This window comes from Ornithodoros turicata, chromosome 3, assembly GCF_037126465.1.
Source record: "Ornithodoros turicata isolate Travis chromosome 3, ASM3712646v1, whole genome shotgun sequence".
In the NCBI taxonomy this organism is placed as follows: domain Eukaryota; kingdom Metazoa; phylum Arthropoda; class Arachnida; order Ixodida; family Argasidae; genus Ornithodoros; species Ornithodoros turicata.
Window position 1 is genome coordinate 8537505 of NC_088203.1, and position 16226 is coordinate 8553730.

At 44.6% G+C, this 16226-nt stretch overlaps 3 protein-coding genes across 8 annotated transcripts in view; 1 reads left to right on the forward strand and 2 right to left on the reverse strand.

Moving 5' to 3' along the window:
* The window catches only part of LOC135387942 (ataxin-10-like), a 53872-nt gene extending 43518 nt beyond the window's left edge, over positions 1–10354 (reverse strand). For 2 of the 3 annotated variants that reach the window (XM_064617178.1, XM_064617175.1), the window contains exons 1-2: positions 10147–10354; positions 3043–3216 (exon numbers count right to left, since the gene is read on the reverse strand). In XM_064617178.1, coding sequence (XP_064473248.1) covers positions 3043–3216; positions 10147–10256 — 284 coding nt within the window. In that variant the 5' untranslated portion in view covers positions 10257–10354. The remainder of the gene's footprint in view (positions 1–3042; positions 3217–10146) is intronic. The other variant, XM_064617176.1, reaches the window with a different exon arrangement.
* LOC135387944 (apoptosis regulator BAX-like) lies at positions 6212–10140 on the reverse strand. 3 transcript variants are annotated; one of them, XM_064617181.1, is made up of 2 exons: positions 9917–10140; positions 6212–8208 (listed from the first exon to the last, which is right to left on the reverse strand). In XM_064617181.1, exons 1-2 carry the CDS (start codon positions 9972–9974, stop codon positions 7487–7489), a joined length of 780 nt encoding a protein of 259 aa, XP_064473251.1. In that variant the 5' UTR covers positions 9975–10140; the 3' UTR covers positions 6212–7486. The 3 variants fall into 3 exon arrangements, with proteins under 3 accessions (XP_064473251.1, XP_064473253.1, XP_064473252.1); XM_064617183.1 differs by lacking the exon at positions 9917–10140 and adding an exon at positions 9657–9818; XM_064617182.1 differs by lacking the exon at positions 9917–10140 and adding an exon at positions 9265–9614.
* Positions 10355–11600: 1246 nt separating the features above from the next.
* LOC135387940 (hepatocyte growth factor receptor-like) overlaps positions 11601–16226 on the forward strand; it is a 42807-nt gene continuing 38181 nt past the window's right edge. The window contains exon 1 of one of the 2 annotated variants that reach the window (XM_064617172.1): positions 11601–12007. The gene's annotated coding sequence lies outside the window, so the exon portion shown is untranslated. The remainder of the gene's footprint in view (positions 12008–16226) is intronic. The other variant, XM_064617174.1, reaches the window with a different exon arrangement.

The window sequence follows — 16226 nt, forward strand, 5'->3', positions numbered from 1 at the left end:
TATAACGTTTTCATAAAATATAGTTTTCATAAACATACTTTTTGTAAACACAGTTTACATACACTTACGGTGACTTGCAAGTTACAAGCATGCGTAACATTTGTGAAAACTATCTTCACATATGTCCTTCACATGATATTATGTTTATATCGTGTCACCCCAGCCACGGACCGCGGTTTCGTCGTATTTGGGAGTCATCGGCGCAGTGCCAATAGAGCCGAATTTTGACAAAACGACCTTCCGTGGCTGGGATGGCACAACTTATGAACTTATGAACATATTCGTCACACGCACCCATATAGCTTCTGCTATACTTTTCCTTTGTATATGTTCAGATATTAGCTGTTCAAAGCAACCACATACTATATGTTCGATTTGATGTTGTCTGATGTGTGCATGTATTCCTAAAGTCCACAGATAGATTTTACTATATATGCCTAGAGGTATTAAGTTTTATCACAGCCACAAGCTTAAAAAATAAAGAATAAGAAAAATAACAGGGGAGGTACCAAAAATGGAAGCAGAAACAACAATGGTAGTAATGGAAACTGAAACAGAAACAAATATGGGCCAGTAACGCAGGTGTTAAAAGAAATGAAAAAGGTTACGTTACTTTTCCCTACTTAAAACTTGAGTGCAACTCTCATAATGACACCCCAACACACCAGTGGTTTATCCAGAATCCCAAGCATGGAGGAGTGTTGGAAAGAACTGAAGAGGGGGGAGGGTCATTATCATAATAATAATTATTATTATTATAATAAATATTAATTACGTAATTATTATAATTACATCGTTACAGCTGAATGTATCATTACCAACATGTGCCCAAAAGCTGAAATCTCAAGGACACTAGCTGTAGGGGGTATACACAGGTGAAAAAGTTAGGGGGGTGTCACTGAACATTTTGGGGGTGTTAGGGGGTGTAGGGGGGGGGGGGGGGGGTCTGGATAAATCACTGCCCAATCACCCAATGTTTTGCAACATGCTCCTGCGCTTGCAATTTTGAATAGTCAACTGCACCTAACAACTGCTCCGCATGCAAAGCGTACTCATTTAGGGATTCTTCTTTTAATGGAGCGAGTAGGCATAAGATCTTTCTGGTGATGTCAGGAAAATAACTGCCCACAAAAAGTAGATATTATTCATCCCTCTCATGTTTAACCCCCCAGGAACCTCAACTCCATCCATGCGCGACAGCACCCCACTATATTTGGGAACCCCCACCTTCCCAACCAACAGAGACGGATTACATAATTTCCTTACAACAAGTTGACATTACATAACAATGATGGTTAACACACCCCCAGTATAATTGCGCAAAAGAGGAAGGGTACAGGGGGCAAGGTTTTTCCCCCAGGTGGGAGTAACGCACAGGCGGTTATGCGTATATTTACATGAGCCAATGTCACGCTCGTACTTGCTCCGCTCGTATTTGACATGCTCGGCCGAGCACCCAGATGTGGCACGTTCCATAGCTGAATCATGCCCCTGAACAAAAGGAGCCACCTGCTATTGATACCATGTACGGGAACTATTTTTGTGCCGTGCAATTACGTCGGCACGCAAAAATGTTGCGTGGGATGTCGGCAACTGACAAAAATGTCGATGAACAAAGCAGGAGCAGGCAAGCTAGCTGCGGTGTTGACCTGATGTTAACATTGCCTTGAGTTTGAGGGAAAACACAGGACGAACAGTGGACGTAGTTTATTAAATGTAGTTATAAGCTGTAAAATGTTGTATATAATATGTAGTTTTATGTTGTATGTTTACATTTGCATATATTGTATAGTGTATTGTATTTATTGTATAGTTCTGAAGGCACGCATTGAGAGAAGCACTCGGAGCAACAGGCTGCACCCAAACCAAGGCCGTACAAACACTGTCACGCACATTATTACGTCACTCAGGGTCACCCTGCAAAAACTTGCAGTTAAATTTCAAGCCAATTTTTTATGACTGAACACACGCGAGCGCGTACGCCACCGTTTCCGGCTACCACTCTGCTTCTGGGTTCCGGTGTCTGCTATGTCAAGCAATCACGCAAGCACTTCCTGCGAGTAACTTCCGGTGTCTTGTATGTCAAGCAACCCATTGAAGACAAAAGTGGCAGGTTAACTTTCACCATATCCCCAAACGCACCATGGTGTCCAAAACTAAGCTATAGGTAATTAACAAGTAGTGCCCGGGAGCTCATGCAAAAAGCATATCTTTAGAATGCCATCTAATGGATATTGCAAGACTTCTCCAACACAGTAGCAATCACGAGGACATAAATCTGCGATGTTTCGTGCGCCACATGATTGCCTGTTTCGGCATATTTCTTCCAGACTACGGTTGCGTATTACGCCATATTTTGGCACCGTTTTGTTGCATATTATGCCATATTTCGGAGCCATTTGAATCACTCTTTGACGTTTGCCGTTACCTCTTTTCTTTGCCGTTGCTCACGTTTTTTTTCAAGAGGAAGGTCATCGGCCTCCCGCCCATTAGCGCCCATATTTTCTCCTTTGGGATGCATGTTATACACCAACCATTTTTCAAATTTTGGTAATTTTCGGGAGCATACTGCAATACTGCAATACTGCAAAAATCGGCAAAACATCACGACATCAAAATTCATAAAGTAAAAAAATATATGTACATACAAGAGTTCACTACTTTTAAGGCTCCTGTGTGCATTTCTGCACAAAGCTCGGACACAAAATTCACACAAAATTTCGGGACAATTACAAAAACCTGCCAGTTTCATAGTTAGGGGACGGCACACACCAGAGAAACTTGACACATTGACTCGCACATTTCTACACAACGTTACTCCTCACCACGAAGAAATCACGCTACGACGCAAAACATGGACCACGCCGATGAGCTTTCGTCACCTCTATAATTAGCGAGTGTTTTTTTATCTCCCCAAGAGATAAGACACCCTCCACAAGCATACAGATAAAAATATCACCCTAATGCTCTTCTATAATGCTGCAAACAAACCCCTTTCGATTACGCGGGTGCTCATTAATGTGCGGGAACCCAATGACTCACCTGACAACAGAAATGACATTGTCCACGATTCCAGCACATGCATTGCGCATGAAGCGAAACGTGTCCACGAGTGGTCTATGAATAGACTTGATCCCGTTGTTGTCATCCAAGCACGAAGCTGCTCCGACCAAAATTGACCCCAGAGACTGCCATTTCTCGGTTGAAAGAATTTTGCTGAAAAAGGAAAAAAAAAAAATGGCATGGCACCCCTCACAACAACTGTCATCATGACACTGCACATCTGTAAAATCTCAAACACTCAAGAACCCTTATCTTGACCCCACAACGATCAGGGGCAATGGTTGACCCAGAATGTCGTCCTTGGGGGTGTTGGGCTCTGCAAGGGAGTGTCTTTACATGCTTTTGACGATATATTGTGCAATTTCATAAAATTTTAGGGGGCTCTCCTGCAGTTTTTTTCTTTCTTTTTTTTGGGGGGGGGGGGGGGGGGTAGGGAGTTTCTGGATAAATCATTGAATTAGGTCCCTGAAAATACCATTTTTTACTACCGACAGCCATACCCAGGACACTGTTATGGGCACTAAAGTAATAGAAATCAAATCATGAACAGCCCCCAGGCTATCGCATGATCTTCCTCTGGGCAGCACCTTTTCCTTTCTAATACACCCATGCGCATATATATGATAACGAAACAGAAAGTCATTTTATGCCAACACACTCAGGTGATAAATGTTCGCAATTCCAAGTGCTTCATGAACAATTTCCCCTTGGAACATTTTTCACGCGGGCGGCTACAAAAACATCGCCTCCGGGGAAAAGGCACTTTCCATGCTGCAACTTCCATAAACAAACCCATGCTTTCCAAAGATTAGAGAAATCAGAATTATCGCTGCGACACTCCTATCGCACCTGCTATCCCTCTCTAAACTATCAGTGGATACAACAGATCAGTCCACGCAGCAAAGGTGCTCCCAGCTCAGTGAGTCATACATCATGAGCCCACTATGACCCATTCCTGCACTATCACGCATGTCCATCGGCCAATGCCAGTCATAATTTACGAGCTCGTGCCAAAGTGGTGTTCCGTATTGTAACGGAGCCAATGTCATGACTCACAGCCTTTGACACACGTTAGTCTAAAAACAAGACAACCAGATATGTTCTGTACTCTGATCGCATCACTCGAGTGTAACATAACATACCGGGTGTGAAAAACATGTGATAAGACATAATGCATGCTCTGTATCTGAAGTGCTCGAAATGCTTAGCATTACTGGGCACGTTCCTAGCAGATGCCATTGTTATGAGGAGATCAGAAGCCGAGTTATTTGCATAGCTGTTCAATGCCGTTGTTTGTAGCACAACGGTACTTTCTTTGCAGGTTACTTGGCATTACTGGAATGTAGCGTGACAGAGACACTTCTGCTATAATGATAGTACACAGCATAGTATAGTACAGAATGCTGAATGTTGCCCTAGTAATAAATGCCATTGTATGAGAACGCGGCAGTGCTACAATACTACAAGTAGAAGCACAGTTGATTGTGAGTTCTATACTGCATAGCAATCACAGATATGTAAATTCTAAGCCTTTATATATTTCTTGCACATAGGTGTCAGAATAGTGTTACGCCAAATTATAGTTATTCAGTTAGTGAAACCTAATTTGAACAAAGTTTTCTGCAGGCAGTCAAATTTTTTGCATAAGTGGAAGCGCATAATTATCGCGCATGCTTTTAAGTCTCTTAGTCCTGTACATGAAACAAAACACGAAGCTACCGGGTTATTCTTCACAAGACCAAGTACGTAGTTTGCAGAGTATGCCTGAAATGTCTCTGAAAGATCTAATTTAATATGAATTAGAGCTAATTAATTAATCTAATTAACTTGAATTACACCGCAGTTATTACCCGTAGTTGCTTCCGTGCAAAATACCCATGTGCCACACGTAGTGGGTAAAATTGGTGCACAAAACCTGCAACTTGCACCAAACGAAAGAATCGTCCTGACCACATTGAAATAAAAAAATTCAAGACAACAGATTAATCTACAGATTGCAAGGAAAGGGGATGCCTACATGCATTTAATAAACCATACGTAATCTATACGTTCAATACAAGAAGCCATACTTGTCTGTAGAGCAGGCTCATTTCACAATAGCATTTAACGAGGAGGAGATTTATGGAGGAGATACCATTTATATTTTGAGATTACCAATGGGGAGTTTCATCGCGTCTGTATCATATAATTGTATAAGCATTGTATACAATTGTATCATTGTAATGCATACTATGTTTGTGGACTCTGATGGTAAAAAACTCTCTTTCTCTCAGTGCCAGAGCGCAATAGCTTCCAAACGCAAGATCACACTGAATACAAGACATACCAGAGGCAAGTTTAGCTTCCAAAAGCGGGAGAGTTGTTCGCAACCCCTTTAAACCGTTATACTGATTGTTTTCGATTTGGCACCAGTTGTTAAATACATTAACTGACCATGTTAATCAAATACATTAGGACTGCTCCATATGGAGGCCCACTTGATATTATTATATTTCAGAATACATCACAGATTTCCAACATGTTTGACTAGGTTTAATTTTTTTGAAGTAGCGTAACTTATATTTTACTTAGTGAGTGGGACACGACGATATCGTGCCATTGTCTGTGGAATGAACTTTGTAAATGTCACTCCAGACCCGAATGCCATTAGACGATAATGTCATCTTTCACGCGCATGTGGCTGAGATATATTGTGCCAACTGCTGCTTCAACTCATGTTGGCACAGCTGGCCATTGATGCCCACAGTGTGGTGTCTGCGCAAAAAAACGTGTTTACTTTATTGCTTTCGCAGCTGGTGTTGCGCGACATGATATAATCGTAACTGATCCTACTACGTCACTGCATACGTACTGTTCACCGAGCCAAATTCACAATTAAGACAAAGCTTGCCGAGGAACAGTCACAGCAAACTCGGATCGGCACCCAAAACCACTTGGAAATTTAGTCCATCGTGTACAGTGATGCCATACTCTGTGGTTTTTGGACCAAAATTGACCAGAATTGACCAAAATTTTTGCAAAATTAAGAGACTCATTGCATCGCCCAATCAAGGTTCTGTTGCAACGACTGAGGAAATACTGAAGTGCATTACAAATGACGCCGGCAGAAAATCCCTTCTCCCAAAACAGACAGACACAGTTCCAGGTATGTCATTGACAAACATTCATCCTTTTATTAACAAGACCATGCAAACAGGTATCAAAAATACAAACATGTGTCCATGTAAAACGTTTTAAACTACAAAGTACGTCACACATGTTGGCAGTGAAACTGACCCTTGTCTGTCCGGGACGTGGCCACAATGACTTTTTTTTTTGGTTGGTCCCTCCGTTACCATTAACAATACTTTTGTAAATACTACATTTCCGGTCATTCTGCTAATGACTGTCTGCTGAGCATAAAATGCCATGCTAAATCAAACTGCAGCATAAGCTGGAAAACTTCTTTACTTCAACGTGGAAGGGTACTAAAAAATTAGCGTTTAAAACGAGGATCCGAATAAAAAATGGCACAGAGCAACGACTGCACTAAAAAGGTTCACATGGTTCATGTGTGACTCAGCTAGGTAATATTGAGCAAAATGTCCACGAACTGCAAGGCAAGTCTTTGAGCGAATGCAATATTTAGACTCGCTTAAAAATTAAGAATAAAGGGAGAGAGCTTAACTTAGGTAAGTGGGCAGCTAATCAGTTGCCCCGAGTGAGCCGCTTCAAGCGTGTCCCAAAGTTTCCTCCTTCAAGAGGGCAAATAATTTCAATATCGTTCATTACCGTCCCAATCAGGAAGTATGTTCAAGCACAAAAGAGAAAAAAAGAAGCCCGAGCTACTTCTTTGGCGTAACACAGAACGATGCAAAGGCACATCAAGATACAGATATTGCAGCAAAGAAGTAACGCTAACTCTGCTAACTAAGCAGAGGAGACTAGGCATAATGGCCCTCGGCCGTTGGGCAGACTTCCTCAACGGACCAATCAGAGACTCAAAGAAGGTACGCTGCAATATCGAACCAGAAAAAAAAAAGAAACAATGCCAACACAAGTAACAGAGACAATATATTAAAAAAAAAAAAAACATATTGCAGCAAGTCTGTGGTCGAGCGTAAGAGAGTGAGGGCGCCTGTCCTCTCCCACCACAGTCGGAGCACCTGTACACATTAAGCGAATACTTGTGAACGCGCACAAACAAAGGGAGCAAGAAAAACTTGATGATCACTGGAGAGTACTTAAATAATGATGACATAATGCAGCAACAAATATGGCACACACACAATGCCTCGGAAATGAAGTGCCCATAAATAATACAAAGCACGCACTAAACAATCCAACGCCTAAGGCCAAACAGAAAAAAAAAAGTCTCCGAAAAACCGACTTGCGCCCTCTCATTTTGGAAGTCCTGAGTCCTCACTCCTCTAGTCCTTCCCACTCAAGGCGCCCTCACCATCTTCCAAACGCAGACGGCCGCCAGGATGGTCACCGCCACTCCGGCCATCGTCACGGCCAGCTTCGGCAGGTAGCTCGTCAGCACCGCCTCCCATCCTCCGCGCTCGCAGACCCAGGCGCAGACCCGGTCGCGGAAGAACTCCCACACCCAGGCAACCACCTGCCAGCGGAGCCGCCTGACGGACTGGCGCAGGGCCTTCAGGATGAGATCCGAGCAGAAGAAGAAAAACGTCACCAGCCTCTCCCGGCTGAAGCCGTCGCGGAACAGCTCGTTCATCAGGCTGAACAAGTTATCGCGCGTGAGCTCATCGATGTTGAGGGACTCCGCCTCGCGGCGCACCCGGCGCCTCTCGGGGCTGCGGGAGAACTGGTCGGCGAGGCCACGCAGTTCGCGTCCCAGGCGAAGGAACTCTGGGTTCATCTCCAGCGCTTCCGTGCGGCTCTCATAGGTGTCGCCCGCCTCGCGGTCGCCCGTGTGCGAGTAGATGATGTCGGCTGTGTTGCCCATGGCGCCTACGTCCGCGGTGTCCAGGTTCTCCTCTTGCGCCACCTGCTCACCAATGAAGGAACTAAGGAGGACGCGTCCTTCTTGCTGTGTTTCTGCAGGTGTGGGAGTCTGCCTGAGGAACGGGATCGGAATGCTCATGTGAGTCGCGAGAGGCAGTGGAAGAGTAGCGGGACGTTGGCGAGCGCCACTCGCTGGATCTGCAAGTGAGGATGACGCTCCGTTAAACAACTGGTTGTTACCTTTCAGATGTGGCACTCTAGAAAGGGGTAGATATCACTGATGCGGAGATAAAAATGGGGCAAATATTGTGGCGGTATGAATCACGCCGACGGTATGCGGAAGATAACAATGGGACAGTGCTGAAGCAGCTGTTGATTTGCGAAGAGAGATACCAGCTTCAGATCGTGATCGAACACAGTGCTAGCACTGAAGAGGATCCTTACTGATTGTGCTTAATGTCCTATGCTTGTCCTATCTTAGTGGTGACAGTGGTAAAACTGGGTTGAGCAAAGTTAGCTATACCCACTGCTACGAAAACTGGCATGCACGATCCCCTCGAAGACCAACACGCTGGACCCATGCAAGGAAGAGAAAGGGGGGACCGAGAGAACAGGTATACAGAACCCCCTTGAGGACTCACAGGGTGGACCCACACAGGGATGAGAAAGGGCTGAGGCTGGGGGGGGGGGGGGGGGGGGGCAAGCCAGTGACAATCACAGCAAGGGAGGGCCAAGGCACTTGCAAGCTAGCTTGGATGACAACTCTTGGCATCACTGTTTGATGAGAATATCTGACTCGAGCATCACTAAAATCCTCACTCCACCACGAGCGTGATCCCTCTCGCGAGGAGGGGGGTATTGGGGCAAGGGAAGGAGAGAATCGAAGAGATGCGCACGAAAAATTAAATTTTACAAAACTGCTCCCTCGCTCCCTGCTGGCTCCCTCGAAAATGTCAAACGAAACGCTCAACAGCAAAATGAAATTCAGAAAAGCCGAAAAATCGAATACTACATCATCAAAAATCCGTCGATCCGTCATCAGGGATGTGCGCATGATTTCAAACTCGGGGGGCTGACATCCATATTGACTGTCTTGATGATTTTCGTAAAAAAAACGTTCTGGCAGGTGTGCCACTTTTACCTGTCTAAAATCTTTTTTGGGGGGGAGTGCTCGAAAAATCCCTGTCACTCACAACAAACACTGTCATCACACGGAAAACAAACAAAATTGAAAAGAGCCAACCCTGACATTACCTCGAGACTGTCAGTAACGTATAAACTCCGACGTCTATCACGACCCGACAGACTACGTCGAATAATAATAATTACATGCAAGGAGAGAAACCGCAATACGCGTTGCAATGCACCCCGACAGGTTAATGCAAACAATGACAGAGCCAATCATGCAGGTGCAATGCCAATCCATCGACCCCAACGAGCACGGGGTTCACGCACCACAACACTGCCCGCCCCAAATCAAAACAAAACATGTCTAGGATTGCATCATCATGCGCCGGTTCACGGTTCGGATGACCATCATCCGATGCGCACATAATTGCGCATTGATTGCAAACCGCGTCAAGGTTACACCACGGGTTACACCATACACACACCGCAAAGCGCATCAAGTAACATGTGTAACTTACTGTCTTACAATGCAATTGCGTAAGCGAAATTAAATCCCCCCACTCGCCATGAAGTTTCAACCACTAGCGGACAATCAACTTTGCTCACGAACATCAAGATCGAGCAGCTGTCCCATTAACATGCGCACCGTGCACTGTCACACTACGGACTGAACTTGGCCTTAATCTAATCTAAAATAGCCAATGGTGACAGGCAAATAATCAACCTTAACAGAGATGTCAACAAGAGATAAATGCGCATGAGGTTTCGGGCCACTCACCTTGTGTGGACGACGACGGCTGGTCAGTAGCAGCGAGCTCACCTAGCTTCCTTGCCATGATCAGCCACAACAACCAACTGAGCTCGAACACGGAAGAGGCAAACAAAGAAAACCGGGACGGAGAGAGGCCTCGCTGGCTGCCTGGCCAAGGTAGCTATGAGTCATGCCCAAACACGCCGCTGCCGATACCGAAAGTGAGCCCCCAGCGAACGGTGCTAACCCCCACCAACCTGTTGTTTTTGGACGTCACTTCCTTGTTGAACTCTTGGAGTGTGCGCGCTACAGTCGTTGCAGACGGGCTCTTGCGTGACAAGTCGACCACCACAGAATTTTCACTCATGTTTACTAAAGAATAAACACTATGGCCAGCGTACTAAGCCTTTCGCTGAGCCTTTCGCGTCGGGTCGCGCCACCTGAGGGGAGTTTTTGCAGGCGCTCATGGTTATGGTTGTCCGACCACTTTAGAGCATTGCGCTGAATGTGACGGGTCTTTTGTCGTACATTCCCGTTTGGGACGATTACGTTTCTTTGAAATGGGGCATTAGGTGCGCTTTAAACAGCGGGATACCACTTTAGATGGCTGGAGACTTTGCCAGTCTATAAAAAAGCGATTGAGAAATCGGTGGTTGGCCTCCCCTGCTTAGATTGATGTGGGGGGGACTGTTGCTTTTCATGCCAGACCGCGGGGTTCCGGCTGCGTGCCAAAAGACTTCTGCTTTTATAAGTCTTAGATTATATTTGTTCTCGGATATGGTGTGAGGACACCGCTCGCTTATTATTGATTTCGTTGTGCTGGACTGAAGTTGAAAGTGGCTTTTTTTTAGAATACCGGTTCCGCAGCTTTTATGCAAATATAAATGAAACGCAAACCACGCTCAGAGTGGTTGCAACGGAAATGTGATTTGAATTCACCCATGGCAGTGACCTACGTTTTCCAACTGTTTTTACAATACAATAACGTACAATAACAATACAATAACGTGACATGTTCAGTACTTACCAGAATGGAATGACCTCTGCGATTTTTCTAAGATGTGACTGCGTTGAAAGCTGATTCAGTTGACAGTCAGTACCTCCTGTAAATATTTTTTATTTGTTTGTTTCTTCTTGTTTCGTTGTTTCTTTTCCGTTTTATCTTGTTCTCTTTTTCTTTTTTTTCTGGGTATATTTCATAGCCTTTTCGCAAATTCCGACCTAGCAATGTCCAGAAACATCTTAGCAGGAACGAGGAACCCGGATTCATGACGCACATATTTCAAATTCCGCACTAATAACTTCTCCGGTGTAGCCCCCATAGCTCTGTTATTCCCCGGACCTAACGACCAGCCGCTTCAGAAAGCCCGTTAGACGTCCTTGCACCCAATTATGAAACAAAAACGGCTCACTGCTGGAACATTTCTCATCGAAAGAATTCGTAAATAGCCCGGAGGTACACAAGCCATGTGTCACCCAACTTGACCGGCAGTGAACCCGCTTCATGCACATGCACCCCTGAAACACTCATCTATTTCTGGCGAACGCTACAGGTCACACATCTCCACGGTTGACTGACGCATCCTACCTAAGTGACGCACCCCTCAGGCATGCCACAACCTGTCGCCATTTTTGTTCCGACCCTGTTTCTCCTGCCACCTGGCTTTCCGATACATTTTTCGTCCGCTTCGCCGCAATTCCCCGCGAAAGCGAAACTACAAGCGAGGGCGGGTGAGTATTTGAGAAAGGAGGCACTTGAGAATTTCTTCGAGGAGGATAAAGCGAAAGGGAGCCGAGGTCACATGGCCGACTCGGCCGTCTGCAACGTTTTCGCCCTCCGTCCCGCAGGAAAAAGTTTCTGCGAGGAAGTTGTTGGCGCAAGAAGAGCCTTGGATGACGTTTTCGAGCTCATTCAGACGTCTTCCTTCGTGTTTTTCTGCTGTGACTAAGGTGTGGAGAACGGCTACGTTGTGGTCTCCGACTTGTGGCGTAGGTGTGTTGTGTGCGACTCCTCGACTGTCTTCTGCTATGAAACAAGACAACAACAAGTGTCGTAGAGTACGGATATCTTTGGTACTCTGAACGGCAGAGTGGATTTTAGAGGAGATGGATGTTCAGGTGGGTGAAATTTCGCACTTATGTAGAGAAAGAAGGGGCGAGGGTGAGAGAGTGAGGATGCGGGCATGGAATCGTTCGTGGACTGCTCATGCTGCAAAATATGCGAGTAAAATTATAAAGAGAAATCCCCTACGCACAGGAAAAAGCAGCCGACATAATAAATCGTTCGTGTAAAATTCGGGAACCACCTCTTTTGTTTCGGGGACTAAATACTTTCCTACACTTGATGGCGTGTTGCAATGCTACTACACGTAACGGCTACGCCGTGGCCTGTCAAGCGTGAAATTGCGGAAGTCTAAAACAAACGTAACAAAAAATATACCAACCGTTTTCGGTATGACTTCACGGTGACGAAACGAATCTCGTTCGTCACAACCGCGTCAATATGGCTATCATGTACGTGAAAGACGAGATAATAGTGGCAAAGAAGGAAAAGGCGGTAACACGAGTCGAGCACATCCGGAAACCGAAACTATTATGGTGTCAAAGCAGACGACTCTGTTAATTGGTACAAACGATTTGGAACGGTCTGCAACGCTGTAGATAGTGTAAATATTTTCCAAGCTTTAAAATTTCAATTGCTGTTGGGTCTCACAACATGATTTCACTGTCGCTCTTTATAACATCAAATTTCATCATTGTACTTGCACAGCAGATTACTCGTCTGCTAATTCGATGCCGCACGTCAACAAGGCCTTGACTACCTTTGACGTGATAACCATTCTTTGCCTCATTTATTACACTCATACAGCGTAAGTTCAGCATGATAGGGAACTGAAACTGCGAATTGGTCTCAAGACAGTTGTGTGTTTGGCAACCCATGTGAACGAACGTGTATTTGTGGCTGCAGCTACACTTAATCGTCTGCTAAAACTGCCGCCGTTGCTGCTTTACCTTTGTACCCCCAACAGCATCAGCAAAGTCTAGCGTAGACTATATGCTTTCCTTATCAGAGCTTATCGATGCTTGTTTGCCGTTTCCCTTAGCGATCTCCTTCCTATTTTGAAACATATATAATGGAGATAGCATGCATAGTGCGTAACTACATCGTCTTCTTGCTGTTTCTTCCCCATGAAGCAAAGCATATGCTGTACTTTGTCCAACATAGTTGGGAGGTTCCGGCTGCCATGTTGCTAGAGGGATCGCTGGTCCTGGGCCGACTTCATACGGAACTGGGCCTACATTTGCAGATTACAGAGGCTGCCATATGCGTTCGTTACATTGACTGACACGTGTTATTCACTAGTGATAATGTAGATACCCAGATAGGGATATCGAGATGCAGGCAGATCATCGTAACTGATGACCCATACATGACTTTGTCAATGATACTATTTTTCCACCGCGAACTATTCCAGTGGGTCAATAGGAAAATTATCTAAAGATAAAAGAACTAAAGCTGGAGTTTTTTACGCATAAAACTAGGCCGATGCATCGGAATTGACCTCAAAAACTAGCGAAACCGATAGCTGTCAGTTCCTTTTCGGCCGTGACACAGATGACGCACGCAGATATCTACTAGTTTTTGACTATGGGACCTCTTCATGTAAAGTGTAATTTCATATATGTACGCACGAATAAAAGAATGTGAATTTGAATGAAAAAAAAACTTAGCTTCTTTTGAAAGTATTATCTGTTCGCATGACTGCTGTTTAGTAGTTTAGTAGTAGCGTATATATTCTTGGCGAATGTTACTACTAGTAACTACAGCGTTACTACTAGTCCCATTTCACTATATGAGCGCTAAAAACAGGACAACACACGCACAGAGCGCTGCTATTACTAGTGTCTAGTAGTCATTCTAGTTACTACTAGTGTCTCCTGATGCCGTAAACCGCGTGATGACAACCATCTACTCTACAGGGTTATTCTAGCAAACGTTACACATTTCGATTGCACTGTAAAAATAGAAGACTAGGTTTGACCCATCCGAAACTCTGCAAACTGATAGCCATTTATCTGAAGTTTCATTCAAATTTTTTGTAAGCGCTATGGTCATATAGGAATAAAATTAAAAATAAAGCAAAATCTTGCCCCATGCATTTTCAATGGCCTATCCCCCACAAACGCCGCCAGTTTTTCTTGTGTCTGCTTCACGTTCACATCACTTCACACAGGTATAGCGCTGCCTACAACGATGTGACATGCCGATTCTGACGTGATGCACCAATCCTCTTGTTCCAGCCTTGTTCTGTATGGTAATGTCACCTGTGTGTGGTGAAATGAAAATGAAGCGCACACAGCAGAAAATGGCGGCTTTTGAGTGAGATAGGCCATAGAAAATGCATAGAGTGAAATTTTGCTTGATTTTTAATTTTTCTTCTACAGGGCCATAATGCTCACAAAAAATTCCAACAAAACTTCAGACAGATGGCTACCAGTCTGCAAAGTTTGGTGTTGGATAAACCCCGTCTTCTATTTTTATGATGCGATCAAAATGTGTAACGTTTGCGAGAATAACCCTGTATACTGCAAGCTTGTCTTGCAAGTACTATTACAACCAAATTGCACCAGGACCGACAAAAGCCTCTTGTAACAAAAACAGACTTTCCCCTAAATATTTCATCGAAGCGTGACTCCATTGTCGTTGACGCACACAGTTTCTTGCTCCAGACTCGACCCAGAGGCACTCCATACGCCTCCCTTGTGCTGCTCGTCCGGTGATTATCAGCTTCCTTCCGGACGCGCGTGTGCTTTCTTGAAATTCGTCGGTTACCGAAAGGGGTAGCCGAGCTAGCGAAATAAACAGCTCTCGATTATAACGATTTCATTCTGGACGGATGTCCTGACCAGAGGCAAGGCCTGGCAAGAAGGGAGCAAGAAGACAAACCGGTTAGGAGAGAGCGTTCAACAGTCGGGTGAAGCTGGTGACGATTCCGTTGAGCAAAGGTCGCCCTAACGGAAGATGAGGTCACTGATGACCGATCCGTTGTTGCTGAGTCGGATGACTTGAAATTGGAAGACAGGCGCCTATAGGTTGTATGTCATCGGCGTGTCACCTGCAATGCAGTGGTTGCACTGTAAACTGAAAAACACCCTTATGGGTGTAAATGGCTTGTCCTATAACTGACACCTCTTTTTACACCATATGGTCTCAGACCACCCTTTTCAGAGGGTGTATGCTGTGTAAGACACCCTTTGAAAGGGCGCTTTTCCTTGAAAATGCCTTCTTTGGTGTTTAGAGGGTGCAAAACAAAGCATTTTCAAGGAAAAGCACCCTTTCAAAGGGTGTCTTACACAGCATACACCCTCTGAAAAGGGTGGTCTGAGACCATATGGTGTAAAAAGAGGTGTCAGTTATAGGACAAGCCATTTACACCCATAAGGGTGTTTTTCAGTTTACAGTGTGTGACACAAGCTTCTTGCACGATAAACGAACGCCCAGGTGCATTAATTAATTCTCAAAACGATGATGATGATGATTTAGATTTTTGATGGTGCAAAAGCAACTCGAGTAAAAGTGCCCCAGGCTATGTTAAACTATGAATGATGAAAGTCACTGAAAAGGTTAGCCAGCTGTAGGACTCGAACCCACATCTTCTAGATTGCCGGTCCAGGGCTCTACCAATTGAGCTAATCTAACATTTTTTTTTTCTTTTTCACCTTTTATTAACAAAACACACAAGTGCACACAACTACAGGTACGTCACACGGTCGCAACGCCGTGGGCCATTACAAAACGTCTAAAGAGGAAACTGAAGACCTTTTGAATTTGTACATACGATTTTACAAGTACGTAAGGGCATCAGACAATGTTTCTAACCAATCTGGCAGCTCTAAACATCGCATAAGGCACAGCTTAAGTTGAGATATTTCTATCTTAAAGTATTTCATAGGAGGCATTAACGGTTCTTCGTTCCTGTCAGCCATACGAGCTAATCTAACACGCCTTCTCAGCCACTTCCAGGGTGCGTCCATCTGAAGGGACAAACCAGCCACTCTCTCTCACTCATCCTCCTTTCAGGCCTTGTATGTGTTTGTCCTTTCTATATGTTGTTCCAGCCTCAGAACATCAGTTCTCTCTTATGTTAAACTGCAATGAAAATAGTTGAAAACAAACACGATAGGAAAAAAAAGGAAAAAAAAAAACGAGCCAAGAGTCCCAATAGTAGACGTACAAGTTTGAAGATATGATAGGGAAATCGAGTTGGAAATATACTCAGTACCTTTAAAAAATGTGTGCACTCTTATAAAAAGTACGAGAGCTTCGATCGATGAA

Coding starts and splice junctions, on each gene's coding strand:
- LOC135387944 (XM_064617181.1), bottom strand. CDS start 9,974: ATGGCAAGGAAGCTAGGTGAGCTCGCTGCTACTGACCAGCCGTCGTCG. Junction 8,209..9,916: donor GCCGTCGTCGTCCACACAAG/GTGAGTGGCCCG, acceptor CCTCACTTGCAG/ATCCAGCGAGTGGCGCTCGC.